Source organism: Dysidea avara, chromosome 4 (assembly GCF_963678975.1).
Source record: "Dysidea avara chromosome 4, odDysAvar1.4, whole genome shotgun sequence".
Classification (NCBI taxonomy): domain Eukaryota; kingdom Metazoa; phylum Porifera; class Demospongiae; order Dictyoceratida; family Dysideidae; genus Dysidea; species Dysidea avara.
In genome coordinates this window covers 39,811,750-39,833,878 of record NC_089275.1, presented here as the reverse complement: position 1 = coordinate 39,833,878, position 22,129 = coordinate 39,811,750, and the positions used below count along the sequence as shown (strand labels likewise).

Here is a 22,129-nt window from a genome sequence, read left to right as displayed (position 1 = left end):
CCAAAAGACACTAGTCCTGGAGCCACAAAACTTTGAGCTCAACATTTATTGGATGCAATTGCTGAATCCACCGCTCCTCTGCTCGTGATTGTCTCTCGTCTCTTACCCACCTGATGAACCACTTGCTTTCTGGCAAAGCCCCTTCATGCCTTGCTCCATGGTTGTGTGGAACCCCATTGATAGCATTGCTCAAAAAGGGAAGGGCTTGCTGTGGGTAAAGTGCTAAGGCGTTTGGCTAGTCATTTGTGCTGTTTTGCTGTTCGCCCATCTCTTCCAAGAGTATGGTTAGGTATTCCTGGGGCTTAGAGGTTGCTATTCATGTTACATGTCATTCTTCCAACATGCATCTCCCAACATGCTTCTAACTCCATCTTAGAGATTGTTAAAGATTGACATGAAAAATGCTTTCAATGAATGTAGTCGTGCAGCTTTTTTCACTTGTATTGCTGGATTTATTCTTGGGTTAAATGGTGCTATTCAGAATCCGCTGGGCTATGTTTTGGCTCACAGTGCATCCTTGCATCTTCTGGGGTGCAACAAGGTGACCATTTAGGTCCTTTGCTATTCTCTTTAGTTTTAATGTAGTTCGCTGATTTTGTCAAGCTTCATAACCAAGCTACATCCTTGGTATTTAGATGATGGGACTTTTGTAGGTTCAAAATCTTCCTTGTTGTAGCTTTTGGATACTTTCTCTTCTCATGGCCCTCAGTTTGGCTTTCACTTAGTGTAAATCTATCCAAGTGTGAGTTATTTTGGCCATCAGATGACTCTTTTCCTGAATTCTTAAAACAAGTGACCAAGGGTTTAGAGATCTTAGGATCCTCAATTTTGGAAACAACTGAGTTTTTATAAGTTTTTGTCTTCTTGCTTTGTGGCTGCTCAAGATAACATTACTCTCTTGGAGGACCCCCATCCATCTTCTACAAAGTTGTTTAGGTGACTGTAAAATTGCCCATCTTCTTTGAACAGTTCCATTTTCTATTTTGTGTTCTACTCTTGAATAGTTTAATCTTAATCTTAAAACCTGCTTGAGTCGTATTCTACAGTGTAGCCTTTCATGTGATTCATAGTCCCAAGCTACTTTTACCATTTCATTTAGGTGGCCTAGATTTGTGTTCTTCTTGCCGTTCTGCTGCTGCAACTTTCTTAGGTCCATGCAATAGTATTCGTCTACTGGCTTCCCAACTATTGTCACTAGAATTTCATGAGTTAACCTTCCCTGATGAAGATGTTGCTGCAACTCAGTGTCTTTGAGGACTTTTCTTCCAATCTTCCCATCTCTGTTGCATCTCAGCATGACTTGCAGGCTATTTTAGATCAACATCAATATGGCCAGTTTTTTACTTAATTAAACATTTTAGTGAGAACAAGCCCATCTCACAGCTTTTTTTCACTCATCTGGTGGGTGGCTTACGGCTATTCCTCAAGTATCACTTGGCCTTTCTATTCCTGGTCCTGAGTTTGTATATAGTCAGTCTTAATTTATGGTTGGGAATTTCTTTATTTCCACTCTCACCACTTTGTGTGTGCCTTTCTATCATTAACCACTGTGGTGATCATCTTCTGGAATGTGCACATGGCCCTATGTGCATCTGTCGACATGATGCACTAGTTGACATTGTTTACCATGCTTTGTCTCAGAATAATCCTGGGGTTCTTGAAGACATCGAGATGTTGTAGAGGAAGCAGGGTGTGACTTTCCCCCTTGTTGTCGAGACATTTGGTGCATCTCCTTTCGCTCTTCAGGCTCTCTATTCCATTGCCAATCGCACCACAGTTAGAAGTGGTTCTTCTGGTTGACTACTTGCTTCAGCAGCTTTCAGTGTCACTTTGGTTGACCAATGCAAGAATGATTTTGAGATACTATGATGGGCTCTACAGTGTGGAGACACTGACTTACCTTTGTTAATATCTAGTTTCAGTTTGTGGTTACTATTTTTAATGTAAGCATAAGTTATTTTGTAGCTTAATTTATTAGTTAATTGATATTTTGTCGCTAATTGTCTGATATCGGTGTCATTTACTGATCATCCATACACAGCATTAAAATTCTTGTTTCTAGTCAATAATTATTCATACATCTGTATATGGTAAAATGTTTGTAAGTGATTCACAGATTAAACTTACCCAGATGTGATCTCAGAAGTTGTGGTTTTTTAAAAGTTTCCTGGGGAGGGGGCATGCCTCCAGACCCTTTTGAATGAGCATGCTTTGCATGCTGAAGTAGAGTTTGAGTATGACTGGACAACCACAATTAATCTTTCTATGGAATCACTTTGAACTAAATTTTGATCCTGACAATGCATGCACTTTTTCTTTTGTTTATCCCTGTTGTAATTGTAATAAGTCCCCCAAACCTCCCAACTTTGATCACCTGTAACCCTTGCTTTAAATGAATTTATATAACATAAGTAACTATAACTAATCTTAATAACTACTTACTCCTGGCCACTGGCATTGGATGCCAGGGGACCTTCAGCACACACTATAGATTTTAAGGACTACTAATGTTTATACTGTACGTATCTTGTTGTATGTATGCTGTAAAGCAAATAATAAATAAAATAAAATCACAGGCCATTGGTGACTTTGTCCAAACATTTTAACAGCGCAATATTTTGACACTATTTTCAGCATTAAACTATCTGCTATGGTCTAAAAGAGAATATATAAAAAAATGTGCATACACTTTTGCTTTTGCATGTACTTTAAATTGATTTTTGAGGATATAGTATCAACACATCTCTGCCCATCACACTATTACATCATAGTGTCTACCCTTGTCATTGATACAAAATAAAGTCCACATATTTATGTTTAAGAGTAAGTTTTAAATTTGTCTTTCCAACATGATGCAGCTTGAAGAACGTAATGATGTGGAACATGTTGACACAGATGAACCAGTATGCATTGACATGCTGAAGCCAGATGATGAGCCAGATACATATAGCAGAAGACGAAGATCTTTTGAAACTGATGAAATATGCTGGAATGTTGACCGCATTGATGAGAGATATTGTCCCTTAGATGGTGACTATTGCCCTCCAGTTGATGGTACATAGTATAACATATAAATAATGAGTGTATTATGTACAATTAACAAAAATGCTGTAATATTTGAACATGGTACGTATGTGTATACTGTATTTTCTATGGTTACTAAACATAACTGAAAAGAAAAGACACAACTGAAGTTTTGGCTAAAAGTATCGGATGAATGCAATTGACCTTAGTAAAATACTAATTATTAGTTTTATGGTATGTCTTTGCACAGACGAATAGTAGTGATCATGAAGGCTTTTGCTTTTCCACAAAATAATATTAACCAGCCTTAGCTACGATACTTTTACAACACTTTAACAGTATTGGTTAGGTACCAAACTTGTCTTCCCCCAATATGTTGCTTATTATAATTAGTAGAATTTTCTGCCACTATTCTCAGTAGTGCATTGATGGCTTTGTGTTGGCTATCATGTATCTGTGAATGCTATCCCACTGGGGACCTGTGAGAAGGCTAAATTCCTGTGAATACAGGGAGTCATAAACATATAACTAAAACGTTGAATGTAAGAATATCTAATATTCGTCTGGGAGTTTTTTTCTGTGTTCATGTTCATGTTTTGGTTACACATTCTTGACTCCCTGGATTCACAAATTTTCAACCTTCTCACAGGTCCCTAGTGAGATAGCTAGCATTCACAGAATGCCTCCAACAGTCAAATTAAGCAGATTGGTTCTTCATGTCTCATTCTTGTAATATGGGCAGAATATAGTTGGAAATGTGTACATTGCTTATTGGGAAAAAGTGTTTAAACAAGTCACTTGAAATATACAAATTTAATTCCTATGGTGGTTTACTGCTATTTGGAATTAAATTTGCACCTCAAGTGATGGTTCCTCATGTAAGTACTATTATCAAGAGTTCATAATACATATATTTAGGCAGTGTGTTTTGAAGGGGCAATACAGCATTGGATACTCTAAACTCTTGCTATTATGTAACATTTCTCATCCTTACACTTACACTATGTATTCTCTGTCTGGCAGGAACTGGTGTGGATGTGTACATTCTTGACTCTGGCATAAATTACTGTCACCAAGTGTATAGAGGTCGAGTGTTTCATTCACATGATCAGTTTGGTGGTAATGCAAGGGATTGTACAGGTCATGGTACTCACTGTGCAGGACTGGCTGTTGGAAGGTTAACTGGAGTAGCATGGGGGGCTAGAGTATATAGGTACAGTGTATGATACCTGTAGTGCAATACTTTATTTATTTATTGATTAGCAAACACCCGACAGGGTTTTTGTGCTAATGTACATGGTACGTACACATAAGTGCCTAGTTTAAGTTACAATAACATAAGTGCCTAGTTTAAGTTACAATAACATAAGTGCCTAGTTTAAGTTACAATAATGATTAGTACTAAGTTACAATAAGTGCTAAGTTACAATAGGTGTTAGGTTACAATTAGTGCTAAATTACAGTAAGTGGTAAGTTACAAAGTGCTAGAATTACAATGAGTACTAAATTACAGTGAGTGCTAAGTTACAATAAATACAATAAGTGCTAAGTTACAGTTATAAAGTAGGAGTAGTTGATTGTTTAAATGTTTCAAGATCAATGGTAGATAGATTTGGGATACATAGATCATTCCAATGGGGAATAGTTCTGGGTAGGAATGAATAGAGATACGTGTTTACTGAAGATTGTATATGATTAAATTTCTGATCATGATGGGCTCTGGTAGCAGTTTGATTTAATGATGGCAGACAGCAATTTGGGACCAGTAATAAATGATTAACTATCTTGTACAATATAGGATGAGGCGTGCTTGCTTTCTGCGTTTTTGTAAAGATGGCCAATTTAGTTCATTTAACATGTCTGTGATACTGTCACGGTGGTGTCTGTTCCAAGGCTTATTTAAGATGAAACGAGCAGCTCGATGTTGAATCATTTCAAGTTTAGAAATGTCATTTTGGTGGTGTGGGTCCCAGATGGCACAACAATATTCGATAGATGGTAGCAGAAATTGTTTGTAGGCATATTCTTTGAAGTGTTTATGACAGGAATGTAAATTTCGCTTTAGGAAACCAAGTAATCGATTTGCTTTGTTGCATATGTAGTCAATGTGATCGTGCCATGAAAGTTTATTGTTCAAGTAAACTCCAAGATATTTAATCTTTTCTACTGATTTCAAGGGCACTCCATTCATTTGATATGTAAATGTTTTGGTGGCATGGTGTGTGTTAACTTGTAAGATGTTGCATTTAGATACATTAATAAAAGTCCTTCTGCCATTCATTTGTCCATTTTATAAGAATAGTTAAGTCATCCTGCAGAATCTTCTGATCACTTGGTGAGTGTATAGGCCTATAAATTAAAATGTCATCTGCAAACAGTCGCAACTCACTATGTATGTTTGCAGTTATGTCGTTGATATATATTAGGAAAAGGGCAAGTCCAAGAACTGAGCCTTGGGGGACACCAGATGTTATGTCACAAGATATGGAATAATGGCCTTCTATTACTACTTGCTGTGTTCTGTTGTGTAGAAATGATTCAAACCATTCCAGCAAACTTCCTCTCACTCCATAATACTCCAGTTTGTTTAGAATCCGAGCATGTGCAACCTTGTCAAAGGCCTTGGAGAAGTCTAGTACTGCGAAATCTACCTGTAGTTTATTGTTTATTGCTTTGGCTATATCATTGATGGCTATATCATTGAGGGTCTTGGCACAAAATTCACCTGAATTGTCGTTATTAAAATTTTTACCATTAACCTACCATCACAGCCATTTCTTGGCCACCACCTTGGATTTCACATCTCACCATAGCCTTTCTGAGGGCCACACTTTTTTTTACAGCTTGGCTGTTTTGGATTAGATTAACACATGTAATTGTATACCCCAAAGCCGGCCTATGGCTGGCTTTAGGGCTTTTTAACCTATCATTTTTTTCTTTATCACAGGAAGAAGAAAAGATGAAGCAGGGTGATTTCTTTGTAGCTGAACTGTCTATAAGGTGATCCTTATAGCTGATCTCTCTACCAGATGGCTTGTTTGTAGCTGAACTGTCTACAGGGTGATTTGTTTGTAGCTGAACTCTCTACAAGGTAACTTCTTCTAGCTGATCTTTCTACAGGGTGATTTGTCTGTAGCTGAATTCTCTACAGGGCGATTTGTTTGCAGCTGAACTCTCTACATGGTAGTTTCTTTGTAACTGAACTCTCTACAATGTAACTTCTTCTAGCTGAGCTCTCTACAGGGTGACTTGTTTCTAGCTGATCTCTCTACAGGGTGACTTGTTCCTAGCTGAACTCTCTACAGGTGATTTGTTTGCAGCTGAACTCTCTTACATGGTGGTTTCTTTGTAGCTGAACTCTCTACAAGGTGACTTCTTCTAGCTGATCTCTCTACAGGATGACTCGTTTCTAAATGAACTCTCTACAGTGTGATCTGTTCATAGCGGAACTTTCTACTGGGTGATTTGTTTGCAGCTGAACTCTCTGCATGATTGTTTCTTTGTAACTAAACTCTCTACAAGGTAACTTCTTCTAGCTGATCTCTCTACAGGGCAATTTGTTTGTAGCTGAATTCTCTACAGGGTGATTTGTTTGAGCTGAACTCTCTACATGATGGTTTCTTTGTAGCTGAACTCTCTATTAGGTGCCTTCTTCTAGCTGATCTGACTACAGGGTGACTTGTTTGTAGCTGAATTCCCTACAGAATAACTTGCAATGTAATATAATTGAGTAAATTATAAATGCAGCTGAATGCTTTATTAGGGTGACTGTTCTATTAGAGTATCTCGCATTTGCTACATGTAGTAGCCTTTCGAATCATAACTCAGTGGTTTGTAATCCGATTCTTCTGTACTACTGCAAGGACTTTCTATGATGATTATTCCAGCTACATACTGATTTTCAGCTTGTTGCTCCAAGCTGTTTGCCTGGTAGACACGAAAGCTAATAGTTTTTTTTATTCATAAAAATCGATCGCGCAATTTTGACACAGGTTGGATTTTGTCATATCTCCATGGTCTTTATCCCGATTCCTTTCAAACCACAAAAAGGCACTCCTACGATGGTTGCTCCATCTACGTATCAATTTTCAACTGATTTCTCCAAGGGGTTTACCCTGTAGGCGTGACAGACCTTCGACTTTATTTTACGCAAATAATCGGTCATAACTCCGAGAATATTCATCGGATTCCTATCAAAGTTGGTACGGAGATCCGTCTTAATGAGCCCTTTAAGTGTACCAAATTTCAGCCCAATCCGAGTACGAATTCGTGTTTTATGACGGATTTTGCGAAGTGTGCGAAATGAAGATGAAGAAAAAAACGAAGAAATTAAAACGAAATTTGTTCTCTCGTATCTCGGAAATGGCTGGAGCGATTTTCTTCATAATCACATAGTGATTTAATTTGCCATACATTAGTCTCAATAGTAGGGGTGCAATTAATCCCAAATCGCATGGCCTTATTTCTGTAATTGCACTGTAAAGTAGCCAATAAAATAGCAGAATAACAGAAGCCTTTTAAGTGCAACAAGAAAGTGATGTAATGAATAGCCAATCAAAGAAGCTGACAATAGAAGCCTTTTAAGTGCAACATATGTAGACATTTTGAGCAGCCAATTAAAACTGCTGACACGTGAAGCCTTTTAAGTGCAACAACAAATGATGTAATACAAAGAAGGATGATGCAATCACCTGGTAGAAGTTAATGGCCATATAGAACTGGATAGATGTGTACTACAGTACTACAAACCACGAAGGGTGGTCACTATGTGATTAGTAGGCAATCACACGCATTTTCGTGCAATTATGGAATAATTGTACTCGTAACAGCCAAAATTGCACTCGGCTTCGCCTCGTGCAATTTTGACTGTTACTCGTACAATTATTCCCTAATTGCACTCAAATGTGTGTGATTACCTATACAAATTGGTGTGTAGACTCCCCTAGCTGGCCGGCACTGCTCTAGCAAATTTGGTTCGAATCAGATAAAGGATCACAGAGCTACATAGGTGTGAAAATTGCATTTTCTTTCTTCCTGTTAAGGCCACTCCAAATGAGAGTGTAGTTTCCCGTCCTCCGCCCGCATCACGTCTGGGCACCCGCATTAAATGGTCATTATTGTCATTATTTTTCCAAAACCACTTCCTGTGCTGCTTTCTGGAAACTTCTCACGGAACTTTTATTTTGCATTGCTAAAAAGCACAATGAAACCTAAAATGAACGGTTCTAATGGTTGCTAGCTTGCAAAAAAACCATTTTCATGACCTTGAAATCCTCTCAAGATCGAGATACTCTAATAGAGCAGTCGAATCTTTAATAATGAATAATGATATTAAGCCTCCCGCCCTCACTGAAAAACGAAAACATCAGGACGGGAAACTACAGTCTTATTTGGAGTGGCCTAATATACTCACAGGTGGCGCGCCGGCTTCTTGGGCACACAACACACTACCGTGTGTCTTGATACCCACAACATGTGCACTCTAAAAGCCTAGCCTTATGTTGCACAGTATATGCTTTTCACTCATTAGACTGTTACAGATCACGTTTCCAATGTGTGACTGGCTAAAGAAAACCTGGTCATTTTTGCACATTCATCAAATTCCATTTTATTGCTCCTCTGTTATCTATACTATAGTAACAAAGAAGTAACGTTTCTGTCATATATGATGGAGTTATAGCGTTAGACAGTTGGAACAGAAAGAAATTTAGACCTGTACAGCAGCAACATGATAAATTATAGGCACTTAATTTATTGATCATAATTCATAACTGAAACAAGCTACAAAGATAAGACTTGGCTCAATCTGTTTACTATAAACTGGAAAAGCCATCAAGATGTGGTACTTTTCCTATATTTCTCTGTGAGCACAAATAAGAAGACAATTTCAACAATAGTAAGACAGTGGTAAACTCTATTTCTATGGCATCATAAATAAGCACCATTGTATGAACATAAAACCACAAAGCAAGCAAATTGAGTTGATTAAAACATGCATAAAATGTTTATGTGGCACATGTATTTTTACACAGTTTATTTCAATGTGTTTTAAAACCATGCAAAAATGACTGGTTTACGCTCAGACAGTTGCAAATTTTCATCAACACCAGGGACCATGTTTGATTATGCAGTCACACACATCAATAACATTGTGGTATTTGATACATGGCCAACATTTTCTGAATCAATATTGGGTACGTGCGTGTGCATGTGTGTGTGTGTGTGTGTGTGTGTGTGTGTGTGTGTGTGTGTGTGTGTGTGTGTGTGTGTGTGTGTGTGTGTGTGTGTGTGTGTGTGTGTATTATACAGAAACCAAAAAATGAAGCTTTTGCACATCTGTAACTTGGTACTGTGTATATAAAAATAGGCCAGTTTTGTTGGAAATTTTCTGCACCAATTGTGATGCTAGAAAATCTAGTTTTAAAAACAACACGATTAATATCGAAACTTTTACCATTTGCCTGGAGAAAGATAAAAAGAAAGGCTAAATGCAACTGGTGGATATACAAATGCAATAGTAACTCAAAATGTGCAGCCAAGCTATGATAAAAGTGCAACCATCAAAAAGTCTGATATCAAAGGGTAGAGGCCAACACTGGTATAAATGTTATAAGCACTGTTGAATTAAATCACATGTATAGCTAATTCTATACCATGCTTGCTGAAATCAAAGGCTTACTGACATGTAGTTAGTAGGTCATATTCATGAGATAACTATACACTCTTTATTTTTAGTGTCAGAATTTTAAACTGCAATTTGGCAGGATTCTTTTCTTATGTTATTGCTGGAATTAATCATGTCATTGAGCGAGCCAGAAGTACCGGAAGAAGATCAGTTATTTCAATGTCTCTTATTGGACCTATCACTGAAGCTGTTAATGTCGTCATCAGAGAGGCTGTTGCTAACAATATAGTAGTTGTGACTGCTGCTGGAAATTTCCGTCAGGACTCTTGTAACTTTTCACCATCAAGTTCACCAGATGTTATTAATGTGGGAGCAATACAAGAAGCTAAAGATTCACCCTATGCAAACCTTGGTAGGTTTTATCCATGAATGCACTTAAAATATATCATCACATACTGTACTTACTAATATATTAGTAGAGATCACGAAGGTTTTTGTTTCCAGTCAGAAAATATTGACTAGAACTCTTAGACTAATTATCCCTACATTACCTTCACAGCGCCTTGGCAGTATCAGTCTGCAGTGTTCAAAATAACTTTTCAAACATGTCCTGACATACTGTCAGGACATTATGAAAGTTGAGTGGGCATCAAATGATTTGATCGGATGTTTTAACTTTTGTTGTTTCTCCTTTCCTGTGTTTCTACCACGTTACAGTAGATATTTACTTTTTGGGCCACTCATGGACTGTAGAGCTGATTACTACTCAACCACTCACACTGATACAACAGTATTTTAAAGGGTAGTTACTGGTCACATAAAAGAGTTTCTATGAAATTGATTCTATTACAAGGAAAGGAGTCATAAGGACTTCTGTCAAGGCCTTCTACATAGCTAAAAGTAGAAGGAAAATTAGGAATTTTAAGCTGAATTAGGGATCAATGAACAAAAAACAAGGAAACAAGGGAACAGCTAAAAAGTTGTGAAACAAGGGAAGTTGCCTATACCTGCAGATTATTATTATTGTTATTGTTTACTGAGCAGTCAGCCCTGCTGGTGTGCTCAGGAATCACATAAACACAAATACATTAGGTACAATAATATGATTGGAGACTAGTCATAAATAGATCAGTATCTGCAATTTCAATTGTATCAGTTGGTAGTATGTTCCAGTCGTTTATTGTTCTTGAGAAATAGCTGTTTTGGTGTGCCGTGGTGGATGAGGTAGGTAATTAAGATATAGTGAAGATGGTGGTATTGTCTTGTTGGTCGTGTTTCTGGTAAGTAATAATGAGGAATTTGGAATGATAACTGTTGGTAGTGTATCTTATGCAATATTTGTAACCTAGATAATTTCCGACGAGCTTGTAATGTAGGCCATTTCAGCTGATCCAACATTAGAGAAACTGAACTGAATCTGCCATAGTCATTCAACACCCAGTGCTGCTCTTCGTTGTATTTTCTCCAGCTCTGAAATATCTCCAACGTAGTAGGGATCCCAGACAGCAGATGCATACTCTAGTTGCGGTCTCACCATTGTTAGGTAAGCTGATTCTTTAACTTGCCTTGAACATTTGTTTAGATTGCGTTTTAAGAAATTGAGTGTTCTAGATGCTTTATTGACAACATTTAATATGTGAGGTATCCAAGACAGTGATTTATGAAATAAGACTCCTAGGTACATATGTTGATCAGATATATCTAGGATGTGACTGTGAAGTGTGTAGTCGTGAGTGAGTGGTGATAAGGATCTTGTGCAACGTATAACTGTACATTTACTAACATTGAACTTAAGTTGCCAAGTGTCAGCCCATTCTGACAGTTTATTTAAATCTTCTTGAAGTCTGTTGATGTCTTCTACACTATTGATAACTCTGTAAAGCAAGCAATCATCAGCGAACAGGCGGAGTGATGAGTTGATGTCTTTAGTTATGTTATTTATATACAATAGGAACATTAGAGGTCCAAGAACTGTGCCTTGTGGTACCCCAGACATTACTGACACTGGACTGGAGGATTCACTATTTAAAACAACACACTGAGTATGTTGGGTAAGCCAGGTTTGGATCCAGTTATAAGTACTGCCATTAATTCCATAATATCTTAGTTTGGTCAATAAGTGTTGGTGTGGTACTGTATCGAATGCTTTAGAAAAATCCAATAGGATAATATCTATCTGTTACTGATGGTCTAGAGCAAAGGATATGTCTTCTGTAAGAGCAATTAGTTGAGTTATGCATGAATGATTAGATCTGAACCCATGTTGATTTTCAATTAATATGTTGTTTTCGTTAAGATGGTTGATGATGGAATGATATATAATGTGTTCCATAACCTTCAGATATACTAGTGGACATCTAATCCCTACTCTTCAGTCTAACCATGACTGAATTAGGGATTAGATGTCCACTAGTATATCTGCAGATATAGGCAACCTTTCTTGTTTTACAACTTTTTAGCTGTTCCCTTGTTTCCCTGCTTTTTTGTTCTTTGATCCCTAATCCAGCTTAAAATTCCTTAACACAATTATGACTACTGAATCCATGTGTACCACATTAAAAGAAAGAATGGTGCCAGGCATTTTATAAAATAAAATTTTGTGTCTAAACCTGCACCCCAATAATCAATTATGCACTGAAAAGTGAGGTGGCCATTACGCTTCGTTTGTAGCTATGCTCTGCTCATTACACAGCATTACAAATGAAGAACAGTACAAGAAACTTCTCTGCAATGAATCCAGTTGCTACGGAAAATGTGGGCAAAAGGCATGACACAGCCAGAGTGAAGCCATATCATGCTATCACAAATTGACACCTTGCATTGTCAGCGAAAAGAACTGAAACACAAAGGAGGACAAAAGTAAATCCATAATACTTACATTGTGCATACTGTGGTTGGCGAAAAGGCACATCTTGGGACGAAGCGACGTCGAACAGTGAAAAAATCAAGCCTGTAGCCTTATCCATTGTCAAGTTATGCTTGGCTGAAGGCATCAGTTAGTTTAGTTAGTTAGTTAGTCAAAATAAACTACTGTTAAATAGAAAATTTTTTAAATTCCGTAGAAACTTGTTGGAAGGGTTTGGGGTCACTGTGAAGGAATTTTTGGGCTTGGCTATTCCTAATACTGCCAAGCTGTTATGAAGGAAATTTAAGGTTAGTTTTAGGGTAATATTTTTGGGCAAGAAAGCCCAAAACTGCATGATCCCTAATATACAGTACTACTGCACTGTATGATATGTGGTCAACAGTGTTGGGCAAGTTACTTTTTAAAGTAACTAGTTACATATTACTTGCAACTGAACTATTTAGTTACAGTTACATATTACCCATAAAAAAAGTAACTATCAAACGGTACAGTCGTACCGTTTAAGTAGGAATCCATGTGAAATTTTCGCACGCCACCCAAAATCCCGCCTTTAAAAATCATCCTAGAGATATCTTACGAGACGAAATCACTTTTACGGAATAGTACTAGTCCATATAATACATAAAACAGCATTAAATACAACAAAACGCTTACAGGTGGTCGGATACAGAATTTTAAAAATCGTGAAAACTTTGAATTTTAAACTGACTGCCTGACTGCCTGACTGACTGACCACATTTGCAAGCCTAGAGGCCAAATGAAACAGTGCACTGCCACCATTTTACGCAACAATACCAAGCTCACCAGTGGGATGTGACTTTTGGGGTTCCGACGAGTGTGTGCCCCTCTGTGCCTTGTCTTTTTATCTTCAATCAGGTTGCTTGTCTTCTTCTTCATCCAACGAAACCATATCGAGGTGTTAATTTTCCATATCAACACTTTCTTTATAAGCAGCATAATAGATGCTACAAGATTATTTAAGGCGCTTAGACTATGCTACTATACAGAGGAATAGGGTACTGTACAGAGGTACTGGTACTAGATAGCTTTACGATAGGTCACAAGATCACACCCATTCTTCTACACATTATCGATCTATCGATTAAAACCATGATGACACATCCCTTTGCACTAGCTCTATTTCAGTGACCACACACCTTCAATTTGGAAGGCTGACTTGACATACTCTACAATTGATCGAAACCACGCCCCCTTTTGGGCAAGCGCACATCTTGCAGGCTGCCTCAAGATACTCTAACACAGCAGTCACCCTAATAGAACAGTCACATGTTTATAGCTAGCTGTATACCTTAACGAAAAACTAAATAAAGTAGTATATTAAAATTTATAAATTTAAAAATAAAGTAGGAATCCAAGCGATAAAAAGTAGTGAAACAAGAGAAGAACGATGGTAGCTACTACATCATAGCTCGGTGGGAAATTCCTACTTTGGCATTGAACACAAAATAATGGCTATATCATGCCAAAGTAGGGATTTCCCACCGAGCTATGCTGTAATAGCTACCATCATTCTTCTCTTGTTTCACTACTTTTTATCGCTTGGATTCCTACTTTATTTTTAAATTTATAATTTTTAATATACTAGTAATAATATTACATATTATATTACTTTGTGTCCACAGCCTTAAGCTGTCACATGTAAAACTACCACCTTATCATGTGACATAATTACGTTGTTGAACAATGTGCAAATCTTGGTTATAAGTAAGAAGCTGGTGAATAAGCTTCATTCAGTAGACTTAATTACTTCGTTGTGGCTAGGCGTTATTCAGTGGATTACTAACAAGATTAGTAACTTCGTTACTTGTAGTAATAATATTAGATTTGTTACAGTAACTATATTACTTAGGTAACGTATTACATTTGTAAGTAAAGTAACTTGAGTTATATTACCTGTTTTTATAGCGTATGTAGTAGTTGTTAGTGTTGGGCGATATATCGATATTATATCGTATCGTTTGATTTTTTGCTGATATCGAAAAGTATCGATATATTTTTCAAAACTCGATATTTCGATACGATACATCACGTGATCTGATTTAATTTTAAAATGTCTATTTTAGCTTATTTAATAGTTAATTGTAGCTTTCCATTACCTTCAGCAATTTTCTAATTACTGTTACTCTTGTGTATGTGGACAGGAAATCCCCATTGTGTATAGCCATAGCTACCTAATATCAAATTATGTGAAAACTAGCAATTTACACATGCAAATTAATGTTACAATATCGTATCGAAAAGTATCAATATCGGTCAATTTTAGTCAATATCGTATCGATATCGTATCGTTCTGAAAATCCTGGTATCGCCCATCACTAGTAGTTGTAACATGGGCATGAGTGATTTGCCTGAAATATACACATGAGCGCGAGGGCACAGCCCGAGTGCGACTGTGTATATTTCAGGCAAGTCACAAGTGCCCATGTTACAACTAATATATTCCACTTGGGTGACTCACCTGCAAGTGTACATGGAAACTGCAGGAATGCTTTGTGAGTGTATTTATATGGGACCATGTGACTTTCGATTGTGGGTAACATCGTAAGAGCAACGACAAGGCACTGCTGAGAGGCCGAACATAAGTGTATCGTCACAAGCATGCAGATTGCTTCGATTGTGGGTACGCAATTAAACACAGGAAGCCCAAATACGAGCTGAACAGTTCATAATGAAGCTTAAGTGCACTATAAAGTACTTGCTATACTAGCCATGAATAAACTAAAGCAGTGAATATGTTTACAGCGCTATAATGGCCTAGCCAATTAATTGCCACGCCCAGTCACTATGCGTGTGTGACATTGCGCCAGGTGTCAAAACAGCAATGTAAAGACGATTCAACTACACTAAAGTACTTACTTTACTAGCCATAAGTAGTGAATACTATTAACACTAATAGCCAAATCAATTAAGCACTACACCCAGTATCTGTGGGACATCTATTGAATGCAACATGTTCAATATAAACTAACCTGTGACCTTCTTCATTCAGTAAAACAATGAACTTTATCTTCTTCCCCAAGTCCATGATCTATGCTTTGGCTCACTGTACAAAAACTAAAACCCACTATCGATCCTGTGAAGTGTCGCTATATTAAAGGAGAGGAGATCACACAGTTTCATCAAAGAAATCAAATAATTTCTGAGAATGCTTGGAATGCATTAATGAGAATAGGAGGTAGTATATACAAGTTATATCCCTCCTAGGAGGGATATATACTACCTCCTATTCTCGTTAATGCATTCCTGAGCACTGAGCACTGCCATTATACTATTTATACACCTTCTCTTCCCTTTGAAGTGAAGTGTGAAAGTGGTATATGTAATAGTTATATCATGTACCCCTGATATGTACACCCAAGCTCGAGGGCCATTAGGCCTGAGAGCGTGGGTGTACATATCAGGCAAATCACGAGGGAACGTGATACAACTGATATGTACCATGTAGGTTAATAGTCTACTGTGGTGGACAACTAATCACCCAAGCCAATACGAGGCAACCCGCTGGATTTAATATATAGACAGTCTTGTAAAATTCGATTATGGGTCAGCAGCAAGTAACGTTGCAGTTACGTTTGTTAACATAAGCGGGCAAATCCTATGAATATCACGGAAACACTCAATTTTGCAATTTAACAAGTGTTTCAAAGTTGCTAAATCGTTAAACCACTGTTTACAACGTTTCTAAACATCCAGAGGGGTAAGCTTCACTGTAGAGTGGTTACCTCATGATATTGAAAAGTGGGTGTGGTACGTAATCAAACACACGGACACGTGATTGTAAATTAACCATGACACTAGTTCTCACCTTAAAATTCTGTTTGTCAACTCATAGGGTGGTAAGGGTGTCGAATTGCCTCTGTCTGTCGTGAGTGATGTAGAATGCAAAATCGGGTTTATGGTTTTCATCACGTGAGCAATAATAAACTCCCACAATCGAATACTGCCAGGATTCTTATAAAAACAAACAATGTTACTTCATCAGATATCAAGGCCATGGTACATTTAAGTTAAACCATGGCAAGCCAGGGGTTTATGAGATATGTACCCTGGAATTCTCCTTTGAAGTTAGGTGGTTTCATAGTACATTTCGTTATAAGTCACCACAAAAGTAATAATATTATGTAACGCGTTACATAAGTAGTGCGTTACTCCCAACACTAGTGGTCAAACTTTGCTTATGCTACCATTGTATGAACATAAGAGATGCACTGATGTCTTGTTCATTCTAGCTTAAAATATAAACTGGTTGTACAAGTGATCATAAATACCACAAGTAAAAGTATTACTGGCAATCAGGTTGTAAATACATTTTACTACTGCAGTACAGGTGACTGCGACAAGTAGGTTGGCACAGCATAGTAAACTGTTAACCTCAGAGTACATCTTGGGCATACCTTTGTGGTCACCACAGATCAAAAACAAATAACTTGTCAATACTATCATTCCTGGCCTCCCTCCTAGCCCAACTGCTGCGATTTGAAAGGACATTATTTCTGGACAAATTCAATTATAGCCTGACAACTGATGTAAATTTACCAGAAATTGTCTGTTGTCAGGATGTTATTTCGTACACTGGTCTGGTACACCCAGTCAAGCTCTTCAAACACACAACCCAATGAGTTCTGTAAAATTGATAATGGCTGATGCATAAATAAAAAGTGGAGGTATAATTTTTCTCATTACTTTAAAAGGGATGGAGTTGCAAGCTCATCATAGTGTTCTATAGGTGCAATGTTTGTACTTTGAGCTCATCATAGTGTTCTATAGGTGCAATGTTTGTACTTTGGCATGTTATTTGTACAAACTAGTCATACAGTACGGTAGTACTGTATAGTATGGATCATGCAGAACTGGGGTTTTCCAGCCAAAAAAGCACCTCAATTTCCCTTCGTGACAACTTGACGGTATTGGTTAGGCACAGCCAAGCTCAAAAATGTCTTCAGACCAACCCTAAACCATTTCAAAATATTTCTATGGAGTTTTAAAAATTTTTTATTTAACAGAATTTTATTCTAACTGATGCCTTCAGCTAAGCATAACTCCACAATGGATATAGCTACGGGCTTGATTTTTTCACTGTTTGACATCATTTCATCCTGAGATGTATCTTTTCACCACATGCATCACGGACTTTCCTTTGTGCCCAATTCTTTTCACTGACAACGCAAGGTGTTCATTAATTCACGATAGCGCATTACTAATAATTTCTCTAGTATGCGCTGCTCAGTTTTCTGTGCTGGATGCTCACATTTGTTTCCACAGCAAAAATCGTCTTGTTTCATCAAGGCAGCACAGAGGTGCGTAAATTACGTTTTCTTTCTTCCTGTCAATATACTCACGGGTGTTACGCGCCGGCTTCTTGGGCCGCACGACACACTACCGTGTGTCTTGATAAAAAACGACTGCTTGCCACACCTACCAGATAAACCGCTTGGAGTAATGCTTTGAAAATCGCTGTACAGATGGAGTTATCGTCTTAGAAAGGATCTTCAATGGTGTAGAAGAATCAGACTTAAAGCCACGGAGTTATAACACGAAATACAACTTGGTGTAGCAAGTGCGAGATCGAGATACTCTAATAGAGCAGTCATCCTAATAGAGCAGTCACCCTGAAGAGATTTCAAGAGATCAGCTAGAAACAAGTAACCTGCACAGAGATCAGCTACAAACAAGTCGCCATGTAGAGAGATCAGCCACAAACAATTAACCCTGTAGAGAGATCAGCTATAGAAGAAGTTACCTTGTAGGGAATCCATGCAACTATAGAAAGAGATAGTTCAGCAAGAAGAAATCACCTTGTAGAGTTCAGCTACAAAGAAACCACCATGTAGAGAGTTCAGCTACAAACAAATCGCCCTGTAGAGAGATCAATAGAAGAAGTTACCTTGCAGAGAATTCAGCTACAAAGAAACCATCATGTAGAGAGTTCAGCTGCAAAAAAAATCACCTGTAGAGAGTTCAGTTACAAACAAATCTCCCTGTAGAGAGATAAGCTAGAAGAAGTTACCTTGTAGAGAGTTCAGCTACAAAGAAACCATCATGTAGAGAGTTCAGCTGCAAAAAAATCACCTGTAGAGAGTTCAGTTACATACAAATCTCCCTGTAGAGAGATAAGCTAGAAGAAGTTACCTTGTAGAGAGTTCAGCTACAAAGAAACCATCATGTAGAGAGTTCAGCTGCAAAAAAAATCACCTGTAGAGAGTTCAGTTACAAACAAATCTCCCTGTAGAGAGATCAGCTAGGAGAAGTTTCCTTGTAGAGAGTTCAGCTACAAACAAATCACCCTGTAGAAAGATCAGCTAGAAGAAGTCACCTTGTAGAGAGTTCAGTTACAAAGAAACCACCATGTAGAAAGTTCAGCTACAAACTAGTGACCTTGTGGAGATATCAGCTAGAAGAAGCTACCTTGTAGACAGTTCATCTACAAAGAAACCATTCTGTAAATAGCTCAGCTGCAAACAAATCACCTGTACAGAATTCCGCTACAAAAAAAAGCCCTGTAGAAAGATCAGCTAGAAGAAGTTACCTTGTAGAGAATGCAGTTACAAAGAAACCACCAAGTAGAGAGTTCATTTACAAACTAGTGACCCTTTAGAGACATCAGTTAGAAGAAGTTACCTTGCAAAGAGTTCAGCTACAAAGAAACCATTCTGTAAAGAGCTCAGCTGCAAACAAATCACCTGTACAGAATTCAGCTACAAACAAATCACCCTGTAGAAAGATCAGCTAGAAGAAGTTACCTTGTAGAGAGTTCAGTTACAAAGAAACCACCATGTAGAATATTCAGCCACAAACTAGTGACTGTGGAGACATCACTAGAAGAAGCTACCTTGTAGATAGTTCAGCTACAAAGGAACCATTCTGTAAAGAGCTCAGCTGCAAACAAATCAACTATACAGAATTCAGCTACAAACAAATCACCCAGTAGAGAGATCAGCTATAAGAAGTTATCTTGTAGATAGTTCAGCTACAAACAAATCACCCTGTAGAGAGATCAGCTAGAAGAAGTTACCTTGTAGAGAGTTCAGCTACAAAGAAACCATCATGTGGAGAGTTCAGTTGCAAACAAATCACCTGTAGAAAGTTCAGCTACAAACCAATCTCCCTGTAGAGAGATCAGCTAGAAGAAGTTACCTTGTAGAGAGTTCAGTTACAAAGAAATCACTATGTAGAGAATTCAGCTACAAACTAGTGACCCTGTAGAGGCATCAGCTAGAAGAAGTTACCTTGTAGAGAATTCAGCTACAAAGAAACCATTCTGTAAAGAGCTCAGCTGCAAACAAATCACCCTGTAGAGAGATCGGCTAGAAGAAGTCACCTTGTAGAGAGTTCAGCTACAAAGAAACCACCATATAGAGAGTTCAGCTGCAAACAAATCACCCTGTAAAAAAATCAGCTACAACAAATCATCCTGTAGAATGATCAGCTAGAAGAAGTCACCTTGTAGAGAGTTCAGCTACAAAGAAACCACCATGTAGATAGTTCAGCTAGAAGAAGTTACCTTGTAGAGAGTTCAGCTACAAAGAAACCATCATGAAGAGAGTTCAGCTGCAAACAAATCTCCCTGTAGAGAGTTCAGTTAGAAGAAGTTACCTTATAGAGAGTTCAACTACAAAGAAACCATTCTGTAAAGAGCTCAGCTGCAAACAAATAACCTGTACAGAATTCAGCTACAAACAAATCACCATGTAGAGAGATCAGCTAGAAGAAATTACCTTGTAGAGAGTTCAGCTACAAAGAAACCACCATGTAGAGAGTTCAGCTGCAAAGAAATCACCCTGTAGAAAATTCTGCCACAAACAAATTTCCCTGTAGAAAGATCAGTTAGAAGAAGTTATCTTGTAGAGAGTTCAGCTACCAAAAAACCACCATGTAGAGAGTTCAGCTAGAAGAAATTACCTTGTAGAGAGTTCAGGTACAAAGAAACCATCATCTAGATAGTTCAGCTGCAAACAAATCACCCTGTAGAGAGTTCAGTTAGAAGAAGTTACCTTGTAGAGAGTTTAGCTACAAAGAAACCATCATGAAGAGAGTTCAGCTACAAACAAATCACCCTGTAGAGAGATCAGCTAGAAGAAGTCACCTTGTAGAGAGTTCAGCTACAAAGAAACCACCATATAGAGAGTTCAGCTGCAAACAAATCACCCTGTAAAAAAATCAGCTACAAACAAATCACCCTGTAGAAAGATCAGCTAGACGAAGTCACCTTGTAGAGAGTTCAGCTACAAAGAAACCACCATGTAGGGAGTTCAGCTAGAAGACGTTACCTTGTAGAGAGTTCAGCTACAAAGAAACCATCATGAAGAGAGTTCAGCTGCAAACAGATCTCCCTGTAGAGAGTTCAGCTAGAAGAAGTTACCTTATAGAGAGTTCAGTTACAAAGAAACCATTCTGTAAAGAGCTCAGCTCCAAATTAATCACCTGTACAGAATTCAGCTACAAACAAATCACCATGTAGAGAGATCAGCTAGAAGAAATTACCTTGTAGAGAGTTCAGCTACAAAGAAACCACCATGTAGAGAGTTCAGCTGCAAAGAAATCACCCTGTAGAAAATTCTGCCACTAACAAATTGCCCTGTAGAAAGATCAGTTAGAAGAAGTTATCTTGTAGAGAGTTCAGCTACAAAGAAACCACCATGTAGAGAGTTCAGCTAGAAGAAATTACCTTGTAGAGAGTTCAGGTACAAAGAAACCATCATCTAGATAGTTCAGTTGCAAACAAATCACCTGTAGAGAGTTCAGCTACAAACAAATCTCCCTGTAGAGAGATTAGTTAGAAGAAGTTACCTTGTAGAGAGTTCAGCTACAAAAACACCATTCTGTAAAGAGCGCAGCAGCAAAGAAATCACCTGTACAGAGTTCAGCTACAAACAAATCACCCTGTAGAGAGAACAGCTAGAAGAAGTTACCTTGAAGAGTGTTCAGTTACAAAGAAACCACCATGGAAAGTTCTGTAATAAATATATGTATTATATATATAATTTGTACATTTACTGATAAAATCAGAAATATTTAAGGTACATCTGCTTCATCTTTTCTTCTTCCTGTGGTAAAGAAAAAAGGATATGTTTAAAAAGTCCCAAAACCGGCCGATGTATACAAATACAAAAAGAAGTGAAATCTTATCCAAAACAGCCAAGCTGTAAAAAAGTGTGCGGCCCTCAAAAAGGCTATGGTGAAAAAAGATGTGAAATTCAAGGTGGCAGCCAAGAAATGGCTGTGATGGTAGGTTAATGGTAAAAATTTTAATAACGACAATTCAGGTGAATTTTGTGCCAATTTACCAAGCGGCACCAAAATTCACCTGAATTGTCGTTGTTAAAATTTTTACCATTAACCTACCATCACAGCCATTTCTTGGCCGCCACCTTGAATTTCACATCTTTTTTCACCATAGCCTTTTTTAGGGCCGCACACTTTTTTTACAGCTTGGCTGTTTTGGATTAGATTATTATTACTGAGCAGTCAGCCCTGCTGGTGTGCTCAGATTTGCCCAAATATATGCAACACAATTACAATAATTATTGTAGTCCAGTTCTAAAAATTTCAGCATCTGCAACTTCAACAAGATCTACTGGTAAGGAGTTCCAATC

General features: G+C 37.8%; 1 protein-coding gene across 1 annotated transcript in view; it reads left to right on the top strand.

Moving 5' to 3' along the window:
• The window catches only part of LOC136253853 (uncharacterized), a 69,625-nt gene that overhangs the window by 3,447 nt on the left and 44,049 nt on the right, over window positions 1-22,129 (top strand). Inside the window, exons 2-4 of the mRNA XM_066046514.1 lie at window positions 2,859-3,054; window positions 4,048-4,237; window positions 9,760-10,061. Coding sequence (XP_065902586.1) covers window positions 2,859-3,054; window positions 4,048-4,237; window positions 9,760-10,061 — 688 coding nt within the window. The remainder of the gene's footprint in view (window positions 1-2,858; window positions 3,055-4,047; window positions 4,238-9,759; window positions 10,062-22,129) is intronic.